The sequence below is a fragment of the Phaeoacremonium minimum genome (assembly GCF_000392275.1).
Source record: "Phaeoacremonium minimum UCRPA7 unplaced genomic scaffold PA7_03_scaffold_183, whole genome shotgun sequence".
NCBI classification, from domain to species: Eukaryota; Fungi; Ascomycota; class Sordariomycetes; order Togniniales; family Togniniaceae; genus Phaeoacremonium; species Phaeoacremonium minimum.
This window is the reverse complement of record NW_006921090.1, coordinates 199,455-220,429: the sequence shown is the minus strand read 5'-3', so window position 1 is coordinate 220,429 and position 20,975 is coordinate 199,455. Positions and strand designations below refer to the sequence as shown.

At 50.9% G+C, this 20,975-nt stretch overlaps 4 protein-coding genes across 4 annotated transcripts; 2 read left to right on the top strand and 2 right to left on the bottom strand.

The window, feature by feature from the left end:
* Positions 1–37: 37 nt before the first annotated feature.
* UCRPA7_2673 (hypothetical protein) lies at positions 38–684 on the bottom strand (the record flags this gene model as incomplete). Its single annotated transcript, XM_007915204.1, has 2 exons — positions 38–473; positions 548–684. 2 exons carry the CDS (start codon positions 682–684, stop codon positions 38–40), a joined length of 573 nt encoding a protein of 190 aa, XP_007913395.1.
* A 2,103-nt stretch (positions 685–2,787) lies between these two features.
* On the top strand, positions 2,788–4,903 carry UCRPA7_2672 (putative mfs1 family protein; the record flags this gene model as incomplete). The annotated part of the gene is made up of 2 exons (XM_007915224.1): positions 2,788–3,233; positions 3,289–4,903. 2 exons carry the CDS (start codon positions 2,788–2,790, stop codon positions 4,901–4,903), a joined length of 2,061 nt encoding a protein of 686 aa, XP_007913415.1.
* A 7,984-nt stretch (positions 4,904–12,887) lies between these two features.
* Positions 12,888–14,433, bottom strand: UCRPA7_2671 (hypothetical protein; the record flags this gene model as incomplete). Its single annotated transcript, XM_007915221.1, has 4 exons — positions 12,888–13,199; positions 13,355–13,906; positions 13,964–14,003; positions 14,138–14,433. 4 exons carry the CDS (start codon positions 14,431–14,433, stop codon positions 12,888–12,890), a joined length of 1,200 nt encoding a protein of 399 aa, XP_007913412.1.
* A 1,706-nt stretch (positions 14,434–16,139) lies between these two features.
* UCRPA7_2670 (hypothetical protein) lies at positions 16,140–17,060 on the top strand (the record flags this gene model as incomplete). Its single annotated transcript, XM_007915225.1, has 2 exons — positions 16,140–16,634; positions 16,791–17,060. The coding sequence occupies 2 exons, from the start codon at positions 16,140–16,142 to the stop codon at positions 17,058–17,060; spliced, it is 765 nt and encodes a 254-aa protein (XP_007913416.1).
* Between the last annotated feature and the right edge of the window lie 3,915 nt (positions 17,061–20,975).

Sequence of the window (20,975 nt, the reverse complement as noted above, 5' to 3'; positions counted from 1 at the left end):
CCCATGTGCTTGACATATGATTTGCATCCCAAACACCCTATCGCTTCCAGCCACTGAACAGCCCTCCAAAGGCAGCTCCGCCGCCAGGCCCTCCGCCTCCACGACCGCCGTGCCGCCGCGCCTCCGTGCGGATCCACTCCTCGAGGAAGCGCCTGTCCTTGAGCTTGTTGCCGTCGGCGAGCTTGGTGGCGACCTGGGCCTCGCCGGCGTCGAAGCTCAGCAGCGTCGGCACGCTGTTGATCATGTACGTCAGCCCCAGCGCGCCGGCCATGACGTCCGGCGCGTCGAACTCGACCGTGCAGTAGCCGACGCCGCCCTCCGCCTCACCCACGCCGGACTCGACGAGGGACTGGAGAAGCGGGCCCACGACCTTGCAGGTCGGACACCAGTTGGTGGTCCAGAGCGTGAGCAGCGGCGTGCGCGCGGAGGAGGAGAGGAGGAGGTAGGTGTTGAACTGATCTGGGTTTCGAACTCTAGGACATTGAGAAGGGTCAGCGACACGTTCAAGCGGCCTTTGAACGGATGTAGGAGGTGGAATGGGGCTTACGATGCGTAGATCTGGTTTCTGGCCTTGAGCTTTGCAGAGGAGGAGAATGTGGCGCGAGAGGACACTGTCGATGTCGACTTGCATGTGCCAATGGTCCTCGACACAATGCGCCCAGTGACAAGCGGTCTGGCGTGCATGGCTGGATGCATCTTCGTGGGTCCAGCAAGCTTCTGACAATCCTGCCGATGTTGTCGCGGTGTTGTCGTTGAAAATGCAGGATCTTTGTAACCGGTAGTTGAGCCGAGCTTCCAACAATTGCCCTCTGTACCATAGTATTCAGCGGCTGTAGCGGTGGTTCATTGTGGGGCGCCGAGCGCTGGAAACGGCGACTTGCGTCTGTGTCGTCATTGTACATCGGCCCCCGGGCAGTGCCTCCAACTGCCACAACGATAGCTAACGTTAGCTATTGCAGGGCATTCAGCGAAGTCATGGCGACAACATTAGTGATAGACAACGCCTCACTCAGGTGTGTTTGTTTATCTCAAGACTATCCGTGAGAAGTAGTCAGGATAATGAACTGTCACAAAAAGACTTATCATCAAGAGATGTGCACCGTCATTTGCTTGCACCCTTCACCGGCCTTTCGGGGCTCTCCAAGCTAAGAGATCTGACCTGGTGGAGGCTGTCGTCTGACCCCAGAGATGCAGCTGATCTGCAGGTAGGCGGTAGGCGGTATGGGAGCCTCGTCACATGCCTGGGCCCATTGACCAACTACCGTAAGCTTAGCAGGCGTATCGAGTCAAGAAGCAGGGTCTCGAGGGAGTTTAGGGAGTTTGGCTAATGCATAGTCCATCCATACATGTAAAGTGATATCAAGTCAAGGGATGGATGGGAAGATATCTTACAGTAGTCTCATCGCCAATACGGACGGCGACGGCGGCTTGGGCGGAATGGATTTAAGGGGTCCAAGGGAGTCCAAGGGAGTCCACTCCGAACACCTAACTAACCTTGGAAGTGTGGGGCGTCCAGGCGGTTATCATTCTGTTCTGTATGAATTGATTATCAGTTATCTATCTTTCTATCCTGCTTCCTTCCTGCTTCCTGCTTCCTGCCCCCCTTGAACTTGGTCTACTCTTCTCTACTCTTCTATTTCTCTTCATTTTATTGCCATACTCCGGCCTGTCTGCGCAGAGCGTCCAACTGGGAAGCGTCTGGCAGAGGGCCGCTGAGCTGGATACGGAATCTTGCTTGGGGCTCGTATGACATCGCTGCTCTGCTCGCCAATGAGTGATTAGTTAACCTACTGTAGGCCATCGCCACCATAACAAGACAACGCCAATCCGATTTTCAGTCCTACCTAGACTTGACTTGCTGGAGAGCAGACTACGGGCTATCATTCTTACTTAATTGTCTTACTATTCTCCCTCCCATTTGAGCAGTCCATAGTTGCTCTCCATCATCCCTTTCCCTTTTTTCTTCGGCATGGAATGAGCGCGTCTGTTTATCAAGGTGTCGGCATTCATAGAGGATTCGGGTTAGCACGGCGCTGGGCTTACAGGTTGCATATTCAACACAATCTCACACAGCCTGCATACAGATTCGACGCTTCTATCTCATTCTCAGTCTGCATGAGTATTGCATACGGCATATACTTTTCTCTATTGATAGAGTCAGTTTGGGCTTTTCGGATTTGGTCTCAATGGTCTGGTATTGACCATTGATTGACTAGCCAGCTGCGGTACGTGCTGAGAAAGTGCACCTCCGGGTCGCGTTTCGCGCAGGAATATACCAGTGCTGCAGATTGATAACATATCCAATTTCTCCTAATCATGGCGGATAAGTCTCCAGAACCATCCCGGAAGGGCTGGTCACCATTCGCTGGCCGACAGAAGAACGTTTCTTCAGACTCTGAGTCTCCGCCAAACGAGAAGAAGAGCGACGGTCCTGCAAAATGGAGTTTCGGCGTCTTGAACGACAGGGCGACAATTGCTGTCCCGGGTTCGCCCATTTCCTCTCCCTCTCTTCTATGCACTTGCTAACACAGATCAGGTTCCGTTCTACTGTTGGCGAGTGATCACAATGAGCCCCTTGGCTTGCGCAATGCCCCTGCCAGGACCTCTCACTCATCTATTCCCACGGGCTTCTTGCCTGAGCCGCCGCAACCAGTCGAGCCTGTCAGAAAGAAAACATCTGACGGCAAGATCATTCTGGATCCTCAACCCGAGGACTCTGCCAATGATCCCTTGAACTGGCCAACCTGGCGGCGAGACTCTGCACTGCTTTCCCTTGGCCTGTATTGCATGATTGGAGGCGGCTTGACGCCCATACTTGCTGCCGGCTTCACCAATGTTGCAGAGGACTACGATGTTGAAGTCGAGAGAGTCTCTCTGACGACGGGTCTATACATGATGGGACTTGGCATCGGCTCAGTCGTCGCCTCCCCAACAGCCATTCTCTACGGCAAGAGACCAGTCTATCTCGTCAGTGCCGTCTTGTTGATGATCACATCAGCATGGTGTGCTTTGTCCCCAAATTTCCCGTCTCTCATCCTAGCCAGAATCTTCCAGGGCATCTCCGTCAGCCCAGTCGAATGCTTGCCTTCTGCTACGATTGCAGAGATCTTCTTCCTGCATGAGCGAGCTTATCGTATCGGCATCTACACGCTGCTCCTACTCGGCGGAAAGAATCTGGTCCCACTTGTCAGTGCTGCTGTCGTACAGAGCCTAGGTTGGCGCTGGACATTCTGGTAAGCAACCATTGCTGTTCATATTCCCCTATCATCTCTAATATTAATATGTCAGGATTGTCCTGTTTGTGACTGTATTTTCCGGAACTCTACTATTCTTCTTCGTGCCTGAGTCATTCTGGGACAGATCGCCAATTCCGAGGTCGCGAAAGCATCACGGCGGCAGCAGACCAAGTTTCTTCCGCAGACTGTCCTCCAAGAATGTTGTCCCGCGAGCGCCGGTGCCACCCCCTGCTCCTGAGACAGGCGGCTTGCCACCAGCTTCGCCGACACATGATCGGCAAAGAACTACTCACGTAGGCTTTGCAGGTGATCAGGGAGCCGAGAAGGCGCCAGAACCGGCTGGCCTTGCCGGTGAACAGCATCACGTCGGCTTTGCATCGGCTTCGGACACCGACGAAATAACACCTCATGCTTCAGGTCCTGTATCGCAGACACATAGCGCTCGGCAGTCTGAACTACCGTTTGGAGCGACAGGAGATTTGGAGAGCCCCCTAGCTCATGACGGCGTATCTGAGAAACACACCGGCCTCGATGGTCTCGCTGAAGCCGGTGCGGCTATCGACCATGGATCTGGCTCAGTGACGCCACGGCAATCCTCAGTCAACTTCTCCGCCCGACATCTTCCTCAGCAGACAATGGATGACCGCAAATCCAGCTCCAGCTATCCGGCGGCGTCCAAACCACACTACCAGGCTGAAGATCATCACGATACCGACAGTGAGAGGCAGTCTATCAGAGGCACGGCGAGAAACGCTTATACCCACAACTTGCGAGACATGCCCGCGCGGTCTTTCGTGCAACATCTCAAACCCTTTCATGGCCGTATCAACAAGGACAGCTGGCTGAAGGCTGCCACGCGGCCATTTATCCTGTACAGCTACCCATCTGTCCTCTGGTCTGCAGCTGTCTACTCTTGCTCCATTGGCTGGTTGATTGTCATATCTGAAAGTGTGGCCGTCATCTACAGAGACAGCGAGAGCTACAACTTCGATGCTCTGCAGACCGGTCTCGTCTACATCAGCCCCTTCATCGGCGGCGTCCTCGGGACCGCCGTGGCCGGCAAAGTCTCCGACGTCATCGTCAAAGCGATGGCGCGGCGCAACGGCGGGCTGTACGAGCCCGAGTTCCGCCTCGTCATGGCGGTGCCCATCACCATCACGACGGTCATCGGGCTGATGGGCTTCGGCTGGAGCGCGGAGGAGCGCGACGCGTGGATCGTGCCGACCGTCTTCTTCGGCATCGTCTCGTTCGGGTGCTCGCTCGGCAGCACGACCTCCATCACGTTCTGCGTCGACAGCTACCGCCAGTACGCGGGCGAGGCGCTCGTCACGCTCAACTTCAGCAAGAACATCTTCCACGGCCTGGTCTTCAGCCTGTTCGTGACGGGCTGGATCACGAGCGACGGGGCCAAGACTGTGTTTATCTGGATCGGCGTCATCCAGCTCATCTTCCTGCTGTTTAGCATCCCGATGTTTATATACGGGAAGAGAGCGCGCATGTGGACGGTGCGGAAGAACTTCAGTAAGCAACTTTCGGAATCCGTTTTTCACCTCTTTCAGCCATATTTGGAGTCATGGAGACAAAGACACTGTCCTAATATGGATGACTGCTCCCGCGACTTCTCTTTGCGAGCCCTTCCCTACTCTTTCACTGTCCTTATAAGGTAATTACTGACTCCAGATGTTATAGTGGAGAAATTCTAGGTTGATTAGTTGAGGAGGGAGCATTAAGTCGTCTGGCGTTTGTTAGTATCGTGTTCTCTAAAGTTATCAAGGTCATCCAAAACATCATCCGCACTTGTGTATTCTTTCATCCAGCATTTCAGAAGCTTTGCTCCCAAACACAGCGTAGAAAATAGAACTTTACTATAAGAATTGCTACTACATCCTGTCTAAAACGCTAAGTGTCTAGAAGGTAGGGCATTCTCTTAACGACTTATTTAGAATAACCTATACTTGACATAACCCATAGTTTAGCAATAGCTTTTAAAGCTATTTACCTTTCTATTAACTTAGTAAAGTATTAGAGTATATAGTAGCTGCTATAGGATATAACCCTAGCTTTAATGTAGCTTTAATCTTAACCTTAATCTTTAATTTAATATTGTAAAGACCGAAATCAGTGTCCAACCAGTCTCGATAAAGAAGTCGGTTTTAATAATTTATGGCTTAATGGATGGACCCATAAGACGGTACAAAGTTCTAGATCACTTTTATGCCAACAGTGGATCAGATACATAGTTGCTCAAGTATTAAAGTTATATACTTAACAGAGGCCTCAATTTCAAAGCTAACACTCAATACAATGAAAAGCCAAGGTGTTAGAAATCCTATCCAGCTTCCTCAATACGGCCATAAATATACAATGCGTCATAACAATCATTGCTGACATCTTGGTCAGCTTTCCGGCTTTAGAAACAACGTCCCTCCCATACTAACGACCAAAGTACATTATACTCTCCATCCGAGAGAGGCCTATACACATAGTTACACAAACATGATCGCAAAATACACTCTCCACAAAGAAAATGATGATAACACAAAGACCCTTTCTTAATTCACTCGAAAACAACCTTATCCACCTACAACGGCTTATCGACCCAACGCTCATCCTTATTTGTTAGCATTAGGCCCAGCCTTGTCGACTACACCACACTTACAAATTTCGATGGTATTATCCCTCCCCACAAATGTCTCATCACAGTTGCCGACACCGCCAGCAAAGAGATCTTATTGAAAACGGATTTGAATCTAATCTTTCTCAAACCCAACGCACTGATGACCGTCAGGAATGGGCTACCCTCAAATAATATTATACTTATACGACCTACTTATCCCCAACGAAGCGACCAAGAAACGGAGCATAATCCTTGTCATAGCCACACATAACCATAAAGATGTTTACACTGAAAACTTTCCACAAAGAACTGGAAGTTTTCTATACTAAAATGCGTCAGAAGACATTTCATGGACCAAAACAAGGGGGATACAATCCAACGAGGTCGGTACTAATCTCCCTACAACGACCACAAACGCTTCGACGCCCATCTCCATCACAACCGCGAGAGTCGAAGATGTGTTTTTACCTATATTGCTACAGGAAATCATGATATGACGCCTCGAAAACTTCTAGACGCCAAACCCCTTCCGTTAACTTATCTTCATCGATGTCGTGGAGAAGATATCCAGTCGTCATCAATCAGCAATTAGAGGACAGGCAATAAGGTAGGTGGACAAATGCTTGCTGGATGGAACCACGTGGCATGGTACAATTTTGTCTCATAATTCGACGAATCATTGGATGTCTGATTGATAAGGCTTCCTGGCCCGAAATCGAACCGAAGAGGCTTTGAACCCCGCAACCGAGATCTATTCCACAGGCGACGGAGACTTGCGTATAACAAAAGTCCCTCAACAGCATAGCTAGACCTAAGTCCCCGGTGCAACTATGGGAATTGACGCCGGCTTTGATATGGTGCCTAGGCTATCCGAAAATACAAAGGACTCTGGTGATTGGGACCGCTTTATGAGTATTATCAAGAAAGAGTACAAAGACGACGGGAAGGTTGAGGCTACATCGAGCTATATTATCTTCAAAGCAGGAGAGCACCCGATGCTGCCTGTTGAGGGCCACAAGTTTCTCCGATTCAGCTCTAAGATATCGGGCCGCACCGCTGAGACAACGGGAGTATCTGCCTATATCAGCAATGTTACCCGGATCGCGAAAGAACAATTCGGCCACCGCATACAATATTGGGACGAGAGTGTTGAGCAGCATGGTTATTACGACTGGCAAGATGTACATCAATCTATCAGATCATATGAAAAGGTACGATCTGCCTTCCTGCTTCCCCTCGAATTCTTTCCTCATTCTTCCCTATGGCTAACACTTCTTGACCTATAGACAGACAAGTCCGAGATCCGCAGCACCGCGCATCTACAAACCAACGCTGATACCAGTGGTACAACTAAAGTCCCCATTTTTGAGATAAAAGACATCCCGGGAAAGGGCAGAGGGCTGGTCGCCTCTGTTGATATCCCCGAGGGCACTCGGATTGTCTGCGAGAAACCTCTCCTCAAGGTTGAGTCCTCATTACCTGAAGAGTTGGAAAAGGTTATTGCGGCGAGGCTTAGGATCCTGTCCAAACCAGAGCAGCGGCAGTTTTTATCTCTCCATAACAACTTTCCTGGCAAGTATGTGTTTGGCGGAATTGTTAAAACAAATGCCCTGCCATGTGGGCCCGGCTCGCCCACGGGAGGCATCTATCCTACAGCCTGCCTCATCAATCATAGCTGTCTGCCAAACTCTCACAACAGCTGGAATAGCGAAGTCCAACACGAGACCATTCATGCCATTCAACCGATTAAACGCGGTGAAGAGATAACGATTTCATATGATAAAGGTGGTGCTTCTGCTGTTCGGCAGGCATATCTGAAAAAGTCCTTCGGATTTGATTGCACTTGTAGCGCTTGCTGTCTATCTACCATCGATCTCCAAGCCAGCGATGCTCGTCGGGCAGAAATGCAACATCTCGACAATGCTATCGGCGACCCGGGCTGCATGATGAACAATCCTAGGAAGAGCTTGGGAAATTGCTACGCGCTGCTTCAAATTCTGAAGGAAGAATTCAACGGCCATGCTGCGGCGCTTGAAGCCCGCCTCTACTATGATGCTTTGCAAATTAGCATAGCTCATGGCGACCAGGCCCGGGCAAGTGCCTTTGCAGGAAGAGCGTACAGAGCACGAGTCATCTGTGAAGGTGAGGACAGCCCTGAAACGCAGAGAATGAAAGCATTCGCGTCTAAGCCGGCGGATCATCGGAGCTTCCAAGTGTACTCTACAAGGTGGAAGACGTCAAAGAAAATGATACCGCAGAGTTTAGATCATTTACAGTTTGAGGAATGGTTATTCAGACAGCAGTGTTGAAAGGAGTGAGATATTGCTATAGCCTTTACCTAAGTGGTTCATTAAGAGTAAACGACATTCGTATGAGTCTTCACCGAGGCATGAAAGTCTATACTAAACATAGTCGCATATGCTTTATGCCAAGTAGTTAAGTGAAAGTCGCCATGACGGCCACATTGCGCAAAGTAAAACGACATTGCCCGGCACCATGGCAATGGCCTTAACGATCGCCGCGGGGGCACAAAGAACCTTGCCAGCCTGAGGCTTGGAGTTGACATCGTGAATCTTCAGCCCTTCTGGGCGCGGAGGGTACAAATAGTTATATGTGGGTGGTATAGCTTCGCGGACGAGCCTTTTGGTCTGGGCTTTCAACATGGATTGTCAGAAAACGACGCCATCAGCGCAATGACCGCACCAGCTACCATCTCTGCCTGAGGCACCAAAATTCATATTCATATATTAAGGAGTATTATATAAGGGACAAGTTCATATGCCCCATACTTACCTACGCCACAAGGTTGGTCTATGCTGTAAGTTGCCAAACTTTCTCAAAATTTGGATACTGATTTCGGTCTTTACAATAGTAGAAGCTTTATAAGCTTTATAACTATAGATACCCTAAGTACTATAGGTAGGTAGATACTGTAGGTGCTGCAGGTGCTATAGATACTGTAGGTATTATAATAGATATCTTATAACTATAGTAGTGAATGTCCTATAGTTATAGTGGCTAAAAATGGAGATACTTTTGAGATACTGATTTTTGAAGTACTGTCGCTAAGTAGTGTTAGCTCCAGGGAAGACGGAAAGTGAGCCGATTCATAAAAGAATTGACAAAGCACAGTCGTGCCTATAGGCCTCCGTACTCGTACACTCTGCCTATGTGCAGGTGCCTTGCACGTGGCACCTCTCTGTTCACATTTTGTCTCGTTTCCTCTCCTCTCCTCTCCTCTCGTCTCATCACTGACACAACAAAACATTTCACAACAAAGACCACAAAAAAGAGAAATCACGAAAATCTGGCACTGCACAAGAAGGTATAATCCCCAGCGACTCACGACTTGTGACTCGACACTCGAGCATCACGGCATAGCAGCCTCTCGATCACATCATGACAAAGTGACCATGGCAATCTCATTGACACAGACACAGACACAGGATATGATTCCGGCCCCGTCCCAGGTAGAGGCAAGGGCAGAGGCCGGGCCACAAGAGGCAGCAGCGGACAAGGCTCCAAAACCTCTCACGGCAGCAGCATTGCTGCTTGCTCCTGAGAAAACTCAACCCGATGTCCTTAGCTTGGGCTCTGAAATTGGCCACGAGCCTACTTCAGCCGGGACCGCCTCTACTAGCTTCACGCCCATTATCTCCGTTGATCAAGTCTCACCCAACCTGCGATATGCGCTTACTCTCGTTCTGCTTGCCTGTGCCCGCTCATGTGGTCAGGGTTGCCGTGATGCTGCTGTTGGTGCTGGCGCGGCTGATGACGATGACGGCGACGACGGCGGCGGTGGGTTGAAGGAGATCAGGATGGTGGGGGATGCCAGCAACATCAACGGCGGCGGCGGAAACGACGCATCGTTAGGCAACAACAACAACAACAACAACGACTGCGATTTCTGCTCTGTTGCTTCCTCTATTGCAGTAGAGCGGGAGACCGTCAGTTCATTATTGAGTGAACAGGACTATGGCCATCTCCAAGCTTTGACACTGCAAGATCTTCGGAATTGGGGTTTTGGAGGTAAGCCCCCCTTGCTGCCGCCTTGACGCCCTCCGGCACACCGCGCACCACACCACAGACATAGACTTGCTGACCAAAGATGTATTTTCTTGTCGTAATTATAGGCGAGATCCTGCATCTTTATAGCCGCATTCACGGCTCCACCACCATCCTCGAACTTGCTCCGCCTCACCACTATGATCCCGAGTCGTCTCGCTTCACGCTCCGCATGTCCCAAACAGTAACCCATGCCAGAGCCGGCCTCGAGGTGGTGGCCGTAATCCTATCACATGTGCGAAGACGCCTCGAATTCGACCCGCTTGCTTCTCCCACCCTGCGCCCTGACAAGCTCGTCTGCAAGGAGCACATCTCGCTGCCCTTGCTAGGTGGAAAAACCCCATCAAAGACGCCGGATCAACTCATCACTTAGTCGGTGGATGGGTTTAATTTTCTGCCTCCTGTCATCATCGAGATTGGCTTCTCGAATCCGCTGGACTTGAAGACAGCTCAGAGTAAGTAAGACAACAAACAGGCAGACTAGCTCACAGACGGCTTCCCTCCTCCGTCAACTGCCAGGCTGCGATTTGCCCGCCAGTGTTCACCTGCATGATCCTCCAACAACGAGCTAACGCGCTTCTGTCTGTAGAATATATTACATCCAACCCTGGACAGGTCCGTGCTGTCTTGCTCATTGACATCGAGTACCGCAACCTGCAGCAACGTCTCCTCGAGCCCCATCGCGTGCATGCCGTCACTCTGCACCTTTCCGGCTTATCGTCAACGACACCGAATGGGGGGTCCATCACGCCATTGACGGTATCGATGTCCGGGCCGAGGCTCTTGCCGGCCGACAGCTTCGGCTCCACCTGTCCGACTTTCACCACGAGCTTTCAAGCTCTGCTGTAGACATCCCGTATCAGACTCTTGGAGACGCCATCGACAAAGCCCTCGCCGAACAATCCTATACAGACTGGTGGACCAAGTGTCCAGCTGACCCTGCGCCCTATATCAGCGGTAAGAAGCGCTCAAGCGCCATCGTCCATGTGGACGGAGAGGTGGATGTAGTGCTCGGATCCGACGAGAACAAGAGTTCTGCGGCCATACGACACAAACCTGTAGAACAAAGCGCCGATCAAGACAATGACGGTGATGCTGCCGCTGTCGTTGAATTTGTCCCAGAGGTGACTCGTACCCCTGTGTGGGGGAACTTTTCGACCTGGCTGCGCATATGGATCGGATGAAATTGCTAAATACTCTGTCGAAGATGCTACAGAGCGAACAAGCATATACTTAGTATATACTAAAATACTTACTATAATTATAATAAGTAAAACACTATGACTCACTATAATCCTAAGCATATACTCAGTATATACTCAAACAAGGGAGTCTACCCCGAGCCAACTAATTATCGCTTCAGGGGTAGGCCCCACTTAGCTACCCCTTGCCAAGTCACTTCTACCCCTGGCCACCTGTTACCCCCGGGTTTGAAGTGATCATGAAATCGGGAGACTGGGGCTGAAAATGCCCAGTAAGCCAGTAAGAACATCCATGCGGAGGATGTCATGGCTGCGAGGCCGAGGAGGGTGGCGAGGAAAGGGCGACGCGAGTGCGGGCGGCGTGGAAGTTGTGGTCTTCATCTACATTTATGGGCTGCAGCTCGCGGGGGGTAGCTAAGTGGGACACCCCCCTGGAGCAAGATTTTAATGGCGGGGGGTAAGACTGCTTATGCTGAGCATTTGCTCACAATACACACTATAAATACAGTGGGCTTATAGTGGCTAATTCTATTATAGCTCGAGCATATACTTAGCATATGCTAAACATATGCCAAATATATGGTAAACTCATAGGGGACTTAGCCACTATAAGCCACTATATTTATAGTTGACATATTGAGTATATGCATAGTATAAGCATCTCTACCCCTCGTGAACTGTTACCTCTGGTGGTGTAAGCCAACTTCCCGATGCCGACCATGTTAGAGATCATCTTTGTCTCTGTGAGAGCCTGGTCAACAACTTTGCTAAGAAGGGAGACAAACCTGGACAATGTTGCTCGAGACGATCAATACGATGATCAGTAGTCTTCGATTCGTCCCGATCACGGTCGGCGAGATCGCCTGAGCTGTCCGTTGTCCGCCCGCATGGACACTGCCTCCTCTTTCTCCCACCTCAGGAGGAAAAGGCAGCTGGGTCTGGTGGGATACTTGCGGCTATGTACCTGAACCCTTTCGGCTGGAGACATGATGTGAGCAGCTTTCACGACGGATCAGATTCGAAAGATAGGATGTCGGTTGGGTCAGGGAACGACTAGCACACGATAAGGGTGTCTTTTGGACATTTTAAGCTTCATACAAACGACCAGATTTATAGACATCTATGGAATGAGCTATCTAGCAAAAGGAAGACCTTCTCCAGCTGACTAGTCATCTGAAGTGGTATATATGCTACGTGGCAAGGATTGATCTTGCTGCTGGATGGACATGGCGGCTCGCTCCAGCTCTCGAGCAAAGGCCAGCTAGCCAAGCGAGCCAAACAAATTTCACGGCGCGGCGCGGCACGGCACCAGAGCCAGCACCAACAGTAGCCAGTTTTCCTGGCCATCCCTCTCTCGTCTCGGCCAGATCATGCCATTCGCCAATGGGTATCAGAAGAAGTGAACAGAAGCCCCTACACCCGGCAGGTGGCAGTAGAATGCGACGTCGTTTCATGTTGATTGCCAAGCAAGCAAGCCCCAAGACCAAGACACCTTGAAAGGCAAGTGTGTGGGGCTGTGCCTGGCGTGTAGCAGTAGTACGGTATATACAATATAGAACAAAATGGAACCAAACAGGGTAGAGCTGGCTATAGTCCAGCCTACTTCAGGCAATAATCGATAGCCTACCTCAAAAGGGAACAAGCATCGACATCGACACCGACATCGACGTGCGCATTCTTCTGGCCTCCCAAGCTTCGTACTTCGACAAATAGGCCTGATACCCACCCAGAACCTGACCTTGACCCTGACCCTGCCACGGGCTGGTTTCAGTCCAATCTCCGCTTGTGCTTGTGCTTGTGCACCTCCACCTCCTCCTTCTCTCTCTCCCACGTAAAGTCCGTCAGAGGGGGCTGCGAGGCGTACTCCCGCCGCAACTGCTTCCTGCACGCATCACCACCGCGGCGGGGCTCCGAGTAGTAGGCCTTGACCTTGCCGGCAATGGCGGCCAGCGCGGGCCTCGGGATGGCGATTGACTCTCCCAGTGTGGCGACGGCGGGACGGTGTGCCTTGGAGACGAAAGCGTCGAGGGGGATTGCCATCTGGGGGCTTGCGTCGGGGGACACCTCGTGGTCCAGGAGCTGCGTTGAGAAACAAGCAGTCAGTACAGAACAAGAAGAAATAGAAGAAGAAGAAAGGCTCAAAGTGAACTCGGGCGAAAAGACGTCGGATGAGGATCGATTAATGGATGGATGGGTTGTGCCATCATTTTCTTCTCGGTCGGGTCCGGACATACCGCATCAAACTCCAGATAGGGTTGCGCTCTGCCATTCGCTTTCCGGAGCGCGACTCCCGCGAGGCGAGCAGGGTGATCGGAGCAGACGGTGTCCCGGCCCTTGTACTGGAAGTCCAGCACGATGACGCGGGCCACTGCCCCCGCAGATGCATAGAGATAGTCCTTGGCAGCCTCCTGGACGGCATTGTTGAAGCTCCGGCACATGGATATGAGAATGACGACGCTCGGGTCGTGGGGCGTGCCGAAGCTTTCGTCGGGAGACTTAGAGGTATAGCCGCCGGCGCAGACGGAGATGGGATGGTTTCCGAGCCGTTCGATAGAGGAAAGGGTGTCTAGGAGGAAGTGTGTCTTGTCGAGATCTGAGAGCAATGATGCGTGGCGCTGCTGATGCGGCGGCGGTGATGATGATGATAGCTCATTGTTATCGTAATTATCGGTGGGGCCGTTTCGCTGGTTCCTGTCGTCGTCCTCGTCGTCATTCTGGGAAGCGGCGAGTTGCGCCTTGAGGGAGACTGTGGCCTGTGTGACGCCGTCTGCCCGGTCAAGCAGAGTCTGCTAGACTGCGTTGCCCAGGAGAGCAGTGGCGTATTCATGAGGTCCGCTAGCCACCAGGACGGACAGGACGTGGTTGGTTCGATCGTACTCGTATCTGTGACAAACGGCAAAAGCAAGTGCTCGGTCAGCCAGCGTATTTCCAGGAGGGAAAACGGACCAAAGCAAAACAGAAGAAATGAGAGTAGACAAAGAACAGTGAGAGAAAGAAAGGAAAGTTGATCAGCATACCTGAGATGCTGGAGCTTGAGCTGCCACTGCAAAGAGTCATCACCGCCATGAAGGACATCGCGGCGGCCACCATGACCATGCTCCACCACTGCCACCTCCTCTTTCGTCTTCTCCTTGTCCTCCTTTTCACTCTCCTCCTCTTCCTCATCACTGCCAAAGACAGCTGGCGGGACAAGGAGGCGGATGCACTCGTCAGTGACCTGGCAGTGCAGAAAGGGCTCAAGACAAGTGGGGAGGCCTGGTGGCAGGGGCCCAGACACCCAGGCCTTAAGGTTATCTCTGCCGGTCAACTCCATCATGGCAGTGCTGGCAGTTTGTCGCTGTTTTTCACAGTCGCAGTTGATATTGTGGTCGGGATGGCATTGTGATCACATCGGCAAGGAGGGAGGGAGGCAGGAAGGAAAGACGATTGTTGCTTGATAAATTAGCTTCAGCTCAACCAACATCCATCCGCTGGCTGGCAGCCTGAAAGGGCTACTGTACCTTCTACCTGTACCCAGTGTCTTTGTCTTTGCCTTCTTCACTTCTTTCTTGAATAAAATCACAGTGCAGCAACAATGTAAAGACTGTCTCTCTCTCTGATGAGAGATGCGAACTGTAAGATGTGAGATGTAAGAGGTGATAGGTGAGGGGCAAGAGGTGAAGGTGAAGATGAAGGGTGGTGTCGCGTTGTGGGACAAAAGGAAGGAAGGCGCGACAAAGTGCTAGGTATATATAGGTATGGGTACAGGCACAGGTACAGGTATAGGTACAGTATCGGCTAGGTAAGGGTTACTATACCTCGGTACTGTAGGGTACCTTCCTTTGGCAGCTTGGCACATCATATTCGACAAATGACTAGTGAGTACTTAGGTACTACTCAGGTATATTAAACTTGCATGACAAATGTGGCTGGGAATATCTTCGATTAGGTGTTGCATCGAACGAAAGTGGAAGACCCAGAGCTTCTGCGGTGAAACTCTATGCTGCATTGGTGAATGAATGAACTCAATTGCCAAGTCAAGCCGTTATCATAACGACTCCACATCACCCAGATGTGTATGCGATCCGATGTGAATTATTTCTCTTGCCCTTTTCGGACATGACGGAACATATGATTGGTTACTTGGGGGCTTTGTGGATCCTGCACTGGGGTCAGGCTGAGTTTGGCTGAAAGCCTTGGCACGGGCCATGTCACACAAGGTTGAACCTGAACACCGGCCACAGCTGTGACAAAAAGTCCTAATTTGTGCAAACATACCCCCTCCATCACACTCCTACATTCACAATCTGGACCCGGCTGCAATCTCTCCCGGACACACCACTCGCATCGATAGCTTTGTCAACAGCTAGATCAGCGTGGCGCCTGTTCTGTCTTAAGCCCGCATCGAGTCTCATGATGGCGTTCCTCCAGCCTTTTCCCGGGGCGCTCAAGGAGGCTGTTTATACTGAGTCGACGAGAGGTGAAATTGAGGCCCGAGCTGGCAGTTGCGCCAAAGCAGTTGGTGAATATCGCGACACGAGTCACAATCACAATCAAAATCACATCGAAAAAGAAGCCGAGTCCGAATCCGAATCCAGATCCAAATCCAAACTCACTCAATCCTCGCAGATTGATCACAGACTGCTGCTGGTGGCCCTCCCCGAGCAGCTCCGTTGCCGGGTGCCTGTTGCTTACGACGCTGAGTCGCTGTCCTTCAAGATACGTCGCTCTTCTTTCGACGAGGATGCATTGTTTACCGAGTTGGATGAACTGAGATTAAAGTGAGAAAAAAGAATTCTCATGGCCAGACTGTTCTTTTGGCCCCCCAAGCCCACTCCTTCCCTTCCCCCTGCCTCCCTCCTTTTGAGCCTCCAAATTCTCGGGAAACTCTGCCTCATTCTACCCTGCTTGAACCCCATATTCCCAGCCGTCTTTGGTCGCTACGCACGTGCGCTTGCTTCACTGTTAGCTGGCAGTCCCTTGGCTGATTTCTTTCAAAACAGATTCGACTACAACACGTACACGGAGCTCCTGACTATAATGGTCGAAGGCGGTCCCCACGCGCGCGCAAGCCACCTGCTTTATCTCTGGATCCAAGATGCCCTCAATGTCGCGTGCACCGCTACCCATACCGCGGCTACTACCATCGCCTCCCAGCAAGCCACAGAGGCTGGAGAGCTCGACGCTTTTCTCGCAGCCCTGAATTACATGGGCAGTAGGAGAATCAAGCTACCAGAAGAATCTGTCAAGTCCCCCGACGGCTCTTTCTGGCCGACCCCGGCGCCCTGCCCGTCCATTATTTTCCTCGTGGCCATGTCGCAGTCCTGGGACTCGGTGCTTGAGGAGGCGGAGATCTACCTCACAAATCTCTATCCGGCCTTGGTCCGCGTTGTCGTGCTCAAGATGTGCCATAAGGCGCCGGACCGTGTTGTCCGCGGAGGTGACGTCCGAATCGCTGCTGTGGAGTGTGTGGTAGCCGAGGATGATGACGAGGGCGGTGGTCCAACGCTCCGAGGACGCGTTGTGCTCGACAGGGTGAGTAAACCGGGGCGGTCTATTGCTTTTGTCTCTGTCCCAGTTTCTCTTGTCTTCCCAAAGGATCAGTTGTGTCACGCTTTTCCATATCACTTGCCACCTGTGCTGTGCTCAGATCGAGCATGTATAATCGAGCTAACAATTTCCCTCCCCCAGTTCATTCAAAAAGACGGTCAGATGTGCCACAATACATCGACAGAAGACCTCGACCTCATCTTTGCTCTCGCAGACTTTGCGCACCGCAACGACCGCACCCGCGTCGCACGCCTCGGCAAGGTGGTCCGGCTGCCGTTTGTGAAGCTGCAAGCGCTGGTCCGCGAGATCGAGCATATCTTCGCCGACGACTCGCCCATAGACACGAATCTCGGCCCCGAAAAATATCCCGGCTTGCGAATCAAGCCCAACCTTCAACGTCCCGCCTCGTAGAATGTAGCTGATATTGGCGGTGGCAACGGTATGGATGGCGGCAGCAGCAGTAGCAGCGAAGATGAAGATCCGGACGATGGCGCTCTTGCTTGTGGAGATGTGCCGTATCGCGGAAGACGGCCGGAGGCGGGCGATGGAGAGGGACGACAACAGTGTATGCAGCTCCGCACGCGTCATACATGAGACGAACTTGGAATGGAGAGTGACCCGCGCGGTCTTTGGCGGGGAAGTATGATGGAGCTCCTAAGACCACATCCGGCCTGGTGATATAACCACTAGAACTTCTTGTTGCTAATGAATCTGCTCTCTCACATGTTTGAGATGACATTTGGCATAGCATAGTCCGTCGCTACTACAACCCACCCACCATTTCCTTCATGGACTTTGTAAGATTGTAAGAACTATGGTACATTTATTCTGCCTCAAACCATTGAAGCCGTCATTACCACTGACGTCCCCAAGCATACTTCATTGGTTTTTAATCTGGATACAGGTTAAGATATGAGAGCTTTCTCCAGCATAAAACTGGTATACGGATAAGGCGGCCTCTCCGTCTGCATCTGCATTTGCGGGCTCGCTGCACACTGCATTGCACACAAACAAATACAAATAGCACATCTATCTGTTTTTTCGAATCGCATCCGAATGCCATCTATCGACTCTTGAAGCAGTCATACCGTCCATTATACTAAGTGATAACGAACCACAACAGCCGTCGTCTAGGGGCTGCCGAATAATACTGGAGATAACTTTCACCAATACTTCTCCCTTTCCACCTTCAATCCATGGTCCTCCTTCCTCCTCTTCTTTCGCTTACCCAAGTTTTACCTTCTTCCCCCCCAAAAAAGTAGATCATTTTGATCACTATTTTAAGCTCTATCAAATTGTGAACAAAATTGGTAATTTGTATTAATCTGCCCACTCCTAAAGATAATTCTAGCTAAAATATTAGATCTACGCGCAAGGTTCGAGAACCTATAAAGCTTGTTAAGCCCATGGCCTGACTTTAGATTGGGCAGTGAAAAGCTATCTATGACCCCAAAGATAAAGAAGGAGATGATAAGTGGAGGTTGGAGGAGGAAAGAAAAGGGGTGGAAAAAATTTCAACGGGGGAGGACGTTGAGAGAGCAGCATCACTCATCTCATTGCCATGGCCTGCCTAGTCGCGTCACGATCCCGCGTCTATGGATGTCCATGAGACAGACTTGTCGAACAAGAACAGACTCACCGATGCCAATATAGAGGTCGCAAAGTCGCGGTCTTCATGATGGAGGGAGGCGGATCAGATCTGGGAGGGTGAATCCGGCAAGACCAAGATCAAGAAAGACAGTAGGGCAATATGAGAAGCAAGCACACAGTACAGTATTCAACCGCCGAACTGTATCGCGGCAACAAACAACGATCGCATTATATACAAGAAAAGCTGCTTGGTGGACGAGTCTGGCTTGCTGGCTTGGACAAGACAACCCGAACAGTCCAGTGGCAGCCGAGGTGGAATTGACGGCGCATCGGCTCCCAGCCCTAGACAGGGTGAAGAGGACGGCTTGAGCGATGTCATATATCCAGGAAAGTTTGAGGGTACAAAGTCGCCAGTCTTAAAGCCCCTCAAGCACGATTCGTCCTGGGATCTACCCTAGGCCTAGCTCTTTCGATGACGACAACGACGACGACAATATTATGGGTGAATAAATGCAAAGACAAAAGATCCCAACGACTAAGTACGTCTCCTAATATCCTACGTACGACAAAACCTGTAGCCCACGATGGCCGCCGCCAGTACCCTCTCGTCTACCCAGTTCTCCGGCGTGATCTATATGTCAAGGAGCTGGAGGTCAAACATGGGCATAGAGGGGTTACACACTATCGTATGTATAGCCCAGCCGGCAGCGAGGAGGTGCTATACGACGGCGGAGCCTTATGTGCCTATCGCGCCGGTCACGAAGGTGGTGGGTATGGTGCTGGCTGACATGGTGGGGGTGTCGGTGAAGGTGGATAAAGGTGAATAGGGCTGGATAAGGGTGAATAATAAGGGTGAATAGGGGTAAATGGGAGGGTTCGAGGAAGGTCTCCTGATCTCTCCTGATCGCAGTAGGAAAGGGTCTTGAGGTTTAGTGACGAGCAAAGACTACTTCTACTAGAAATCTAAAAGATATTCTGGTGCCTTTTAAATTTACAGCTGGATCACAAATGCATGGCATCTCATAGGTTCGTTCGGCCACCAAAATTGCGGAGCGGGAGACCAACGAGTGAAACTCCGGCAATATCATCACGCATCTGGGACGGCTCTTGTAATGTCACTGTGAAAAGTAGGGCAAACTGTATTCGAAAACAGCCAATCAAGAAACTGTGACTGACAAAGACTCAGCGAATGCGACCAAGCCAATCCATCATGGCAATGTCCTAGACGGTCATGATGTGGCTGGGTTAGAGGCAGCGCTTTATCAGCCTTCTGAACGCATCAATTCTCTCGGGAGGAGAGTCTGGATACGATTGATTTTCTTTGTGGTTATTCTCCTACTTTATCTACATTATTTTGCCCTGCCTGGTCTTTCAACGCAGCCACCTCTCACTTACGTTTAAGCACCAAGGTATTGGGCAATTGTCGGACATCATGTCAACTTCAAACTCACACTTTATAGTGAACGAGTGGGTGGTATACGGCGACGAGACCTCTTCTGAGATGGAAATTACCGACTTTGACTGCAGAAGAAGGCTTCAAGTCGCGATACCGTATCTTGCCCTACGAGGCCACCCGAATGATTCCTTCGAAGGGATGAACTATGAAGATCGAGTCAACAATCGGCCGGGGGTAATCCAAAAGATCTTGTTGCCGCTTCTGCCCCTTCTTTCGACACAGGTAACGGCGGTTGACTTTTCCAGCGATGCACAAGTGCTCTTGCTGTCGACGAAAACCAGAGGACGACGTGAACAAATATAACTACTACCCCCCTTTCTCAGCCTACAGCACTGTCAGCAGAAACATTTCTACTATCCTACGATCTGAGTTGACTGGGCTTCGTCGCCTCTCTCCCGGTGTAGACTTAATGTCTTACGATGAAGATGGCCACGAGAGACCCGTTGCGTTCAAGTATCAGATGGAGGGTTGGAACACGGACAGAGGGTTGTGGAATCTCGCTCACATCATGATGGCACTTCCACCTCACCCTAGCATCCCGGCCATTGATCGTCTTGTCCTAAAAGAGATTACAAAAGAAGGTGTTGTTGGATTTACTATGAAGTTTGTATCTGATGACACATTGTACAAGAATAGGTCTCGGGTCTTCAAGTTGAAGTGGCTGCGTCAACCAATGGCTGTTGTTGACGACTTGAACCTACAATATGGTCTTATGCAACAGGATATTGTTGACCGCAACCTTCTCATCGACAACGATACCGATACCATACAGCTCATCGACTTTGGCAAGGCTTTTCGAATTGGATCGAAGAGACAATACCCTGGGCAGAGAAACTTGCCTGAACTCAATGATGTGAAGGGTGTAGTCGTCTTTCTCAACTCTATCATCACGGCCAATCCGACATGTATTAATTGCCGTCTTGAGACAGTGGAAGAACCAGACATTGGTGACCCAGCACAGTGGGTGAAACACCCTAATGTACGACTGAACCATGATACTGGCCATTTGATAACTGAATTGAGCAAGTGGGTTACGAAGTGACGCTCAGCCACACAGCTCACCCATTATACATAAGCTACACACCCCATTGAGGCACTCCAGACGGTTCCTCCTCGTCCCATGGAATCTGTCCTTCTGCCGCCTGCGGAGTTTGCAGACTTTGACTATCCGTTCACGTGGCTGGAGGTCCAGTCCTTGGGCCGTCCTTACATCAGATGGATCCGGTCTCCAAGCAGTAAAATCGATCGCAATCGGCGTCTCCTTGCTACGGGACGATATG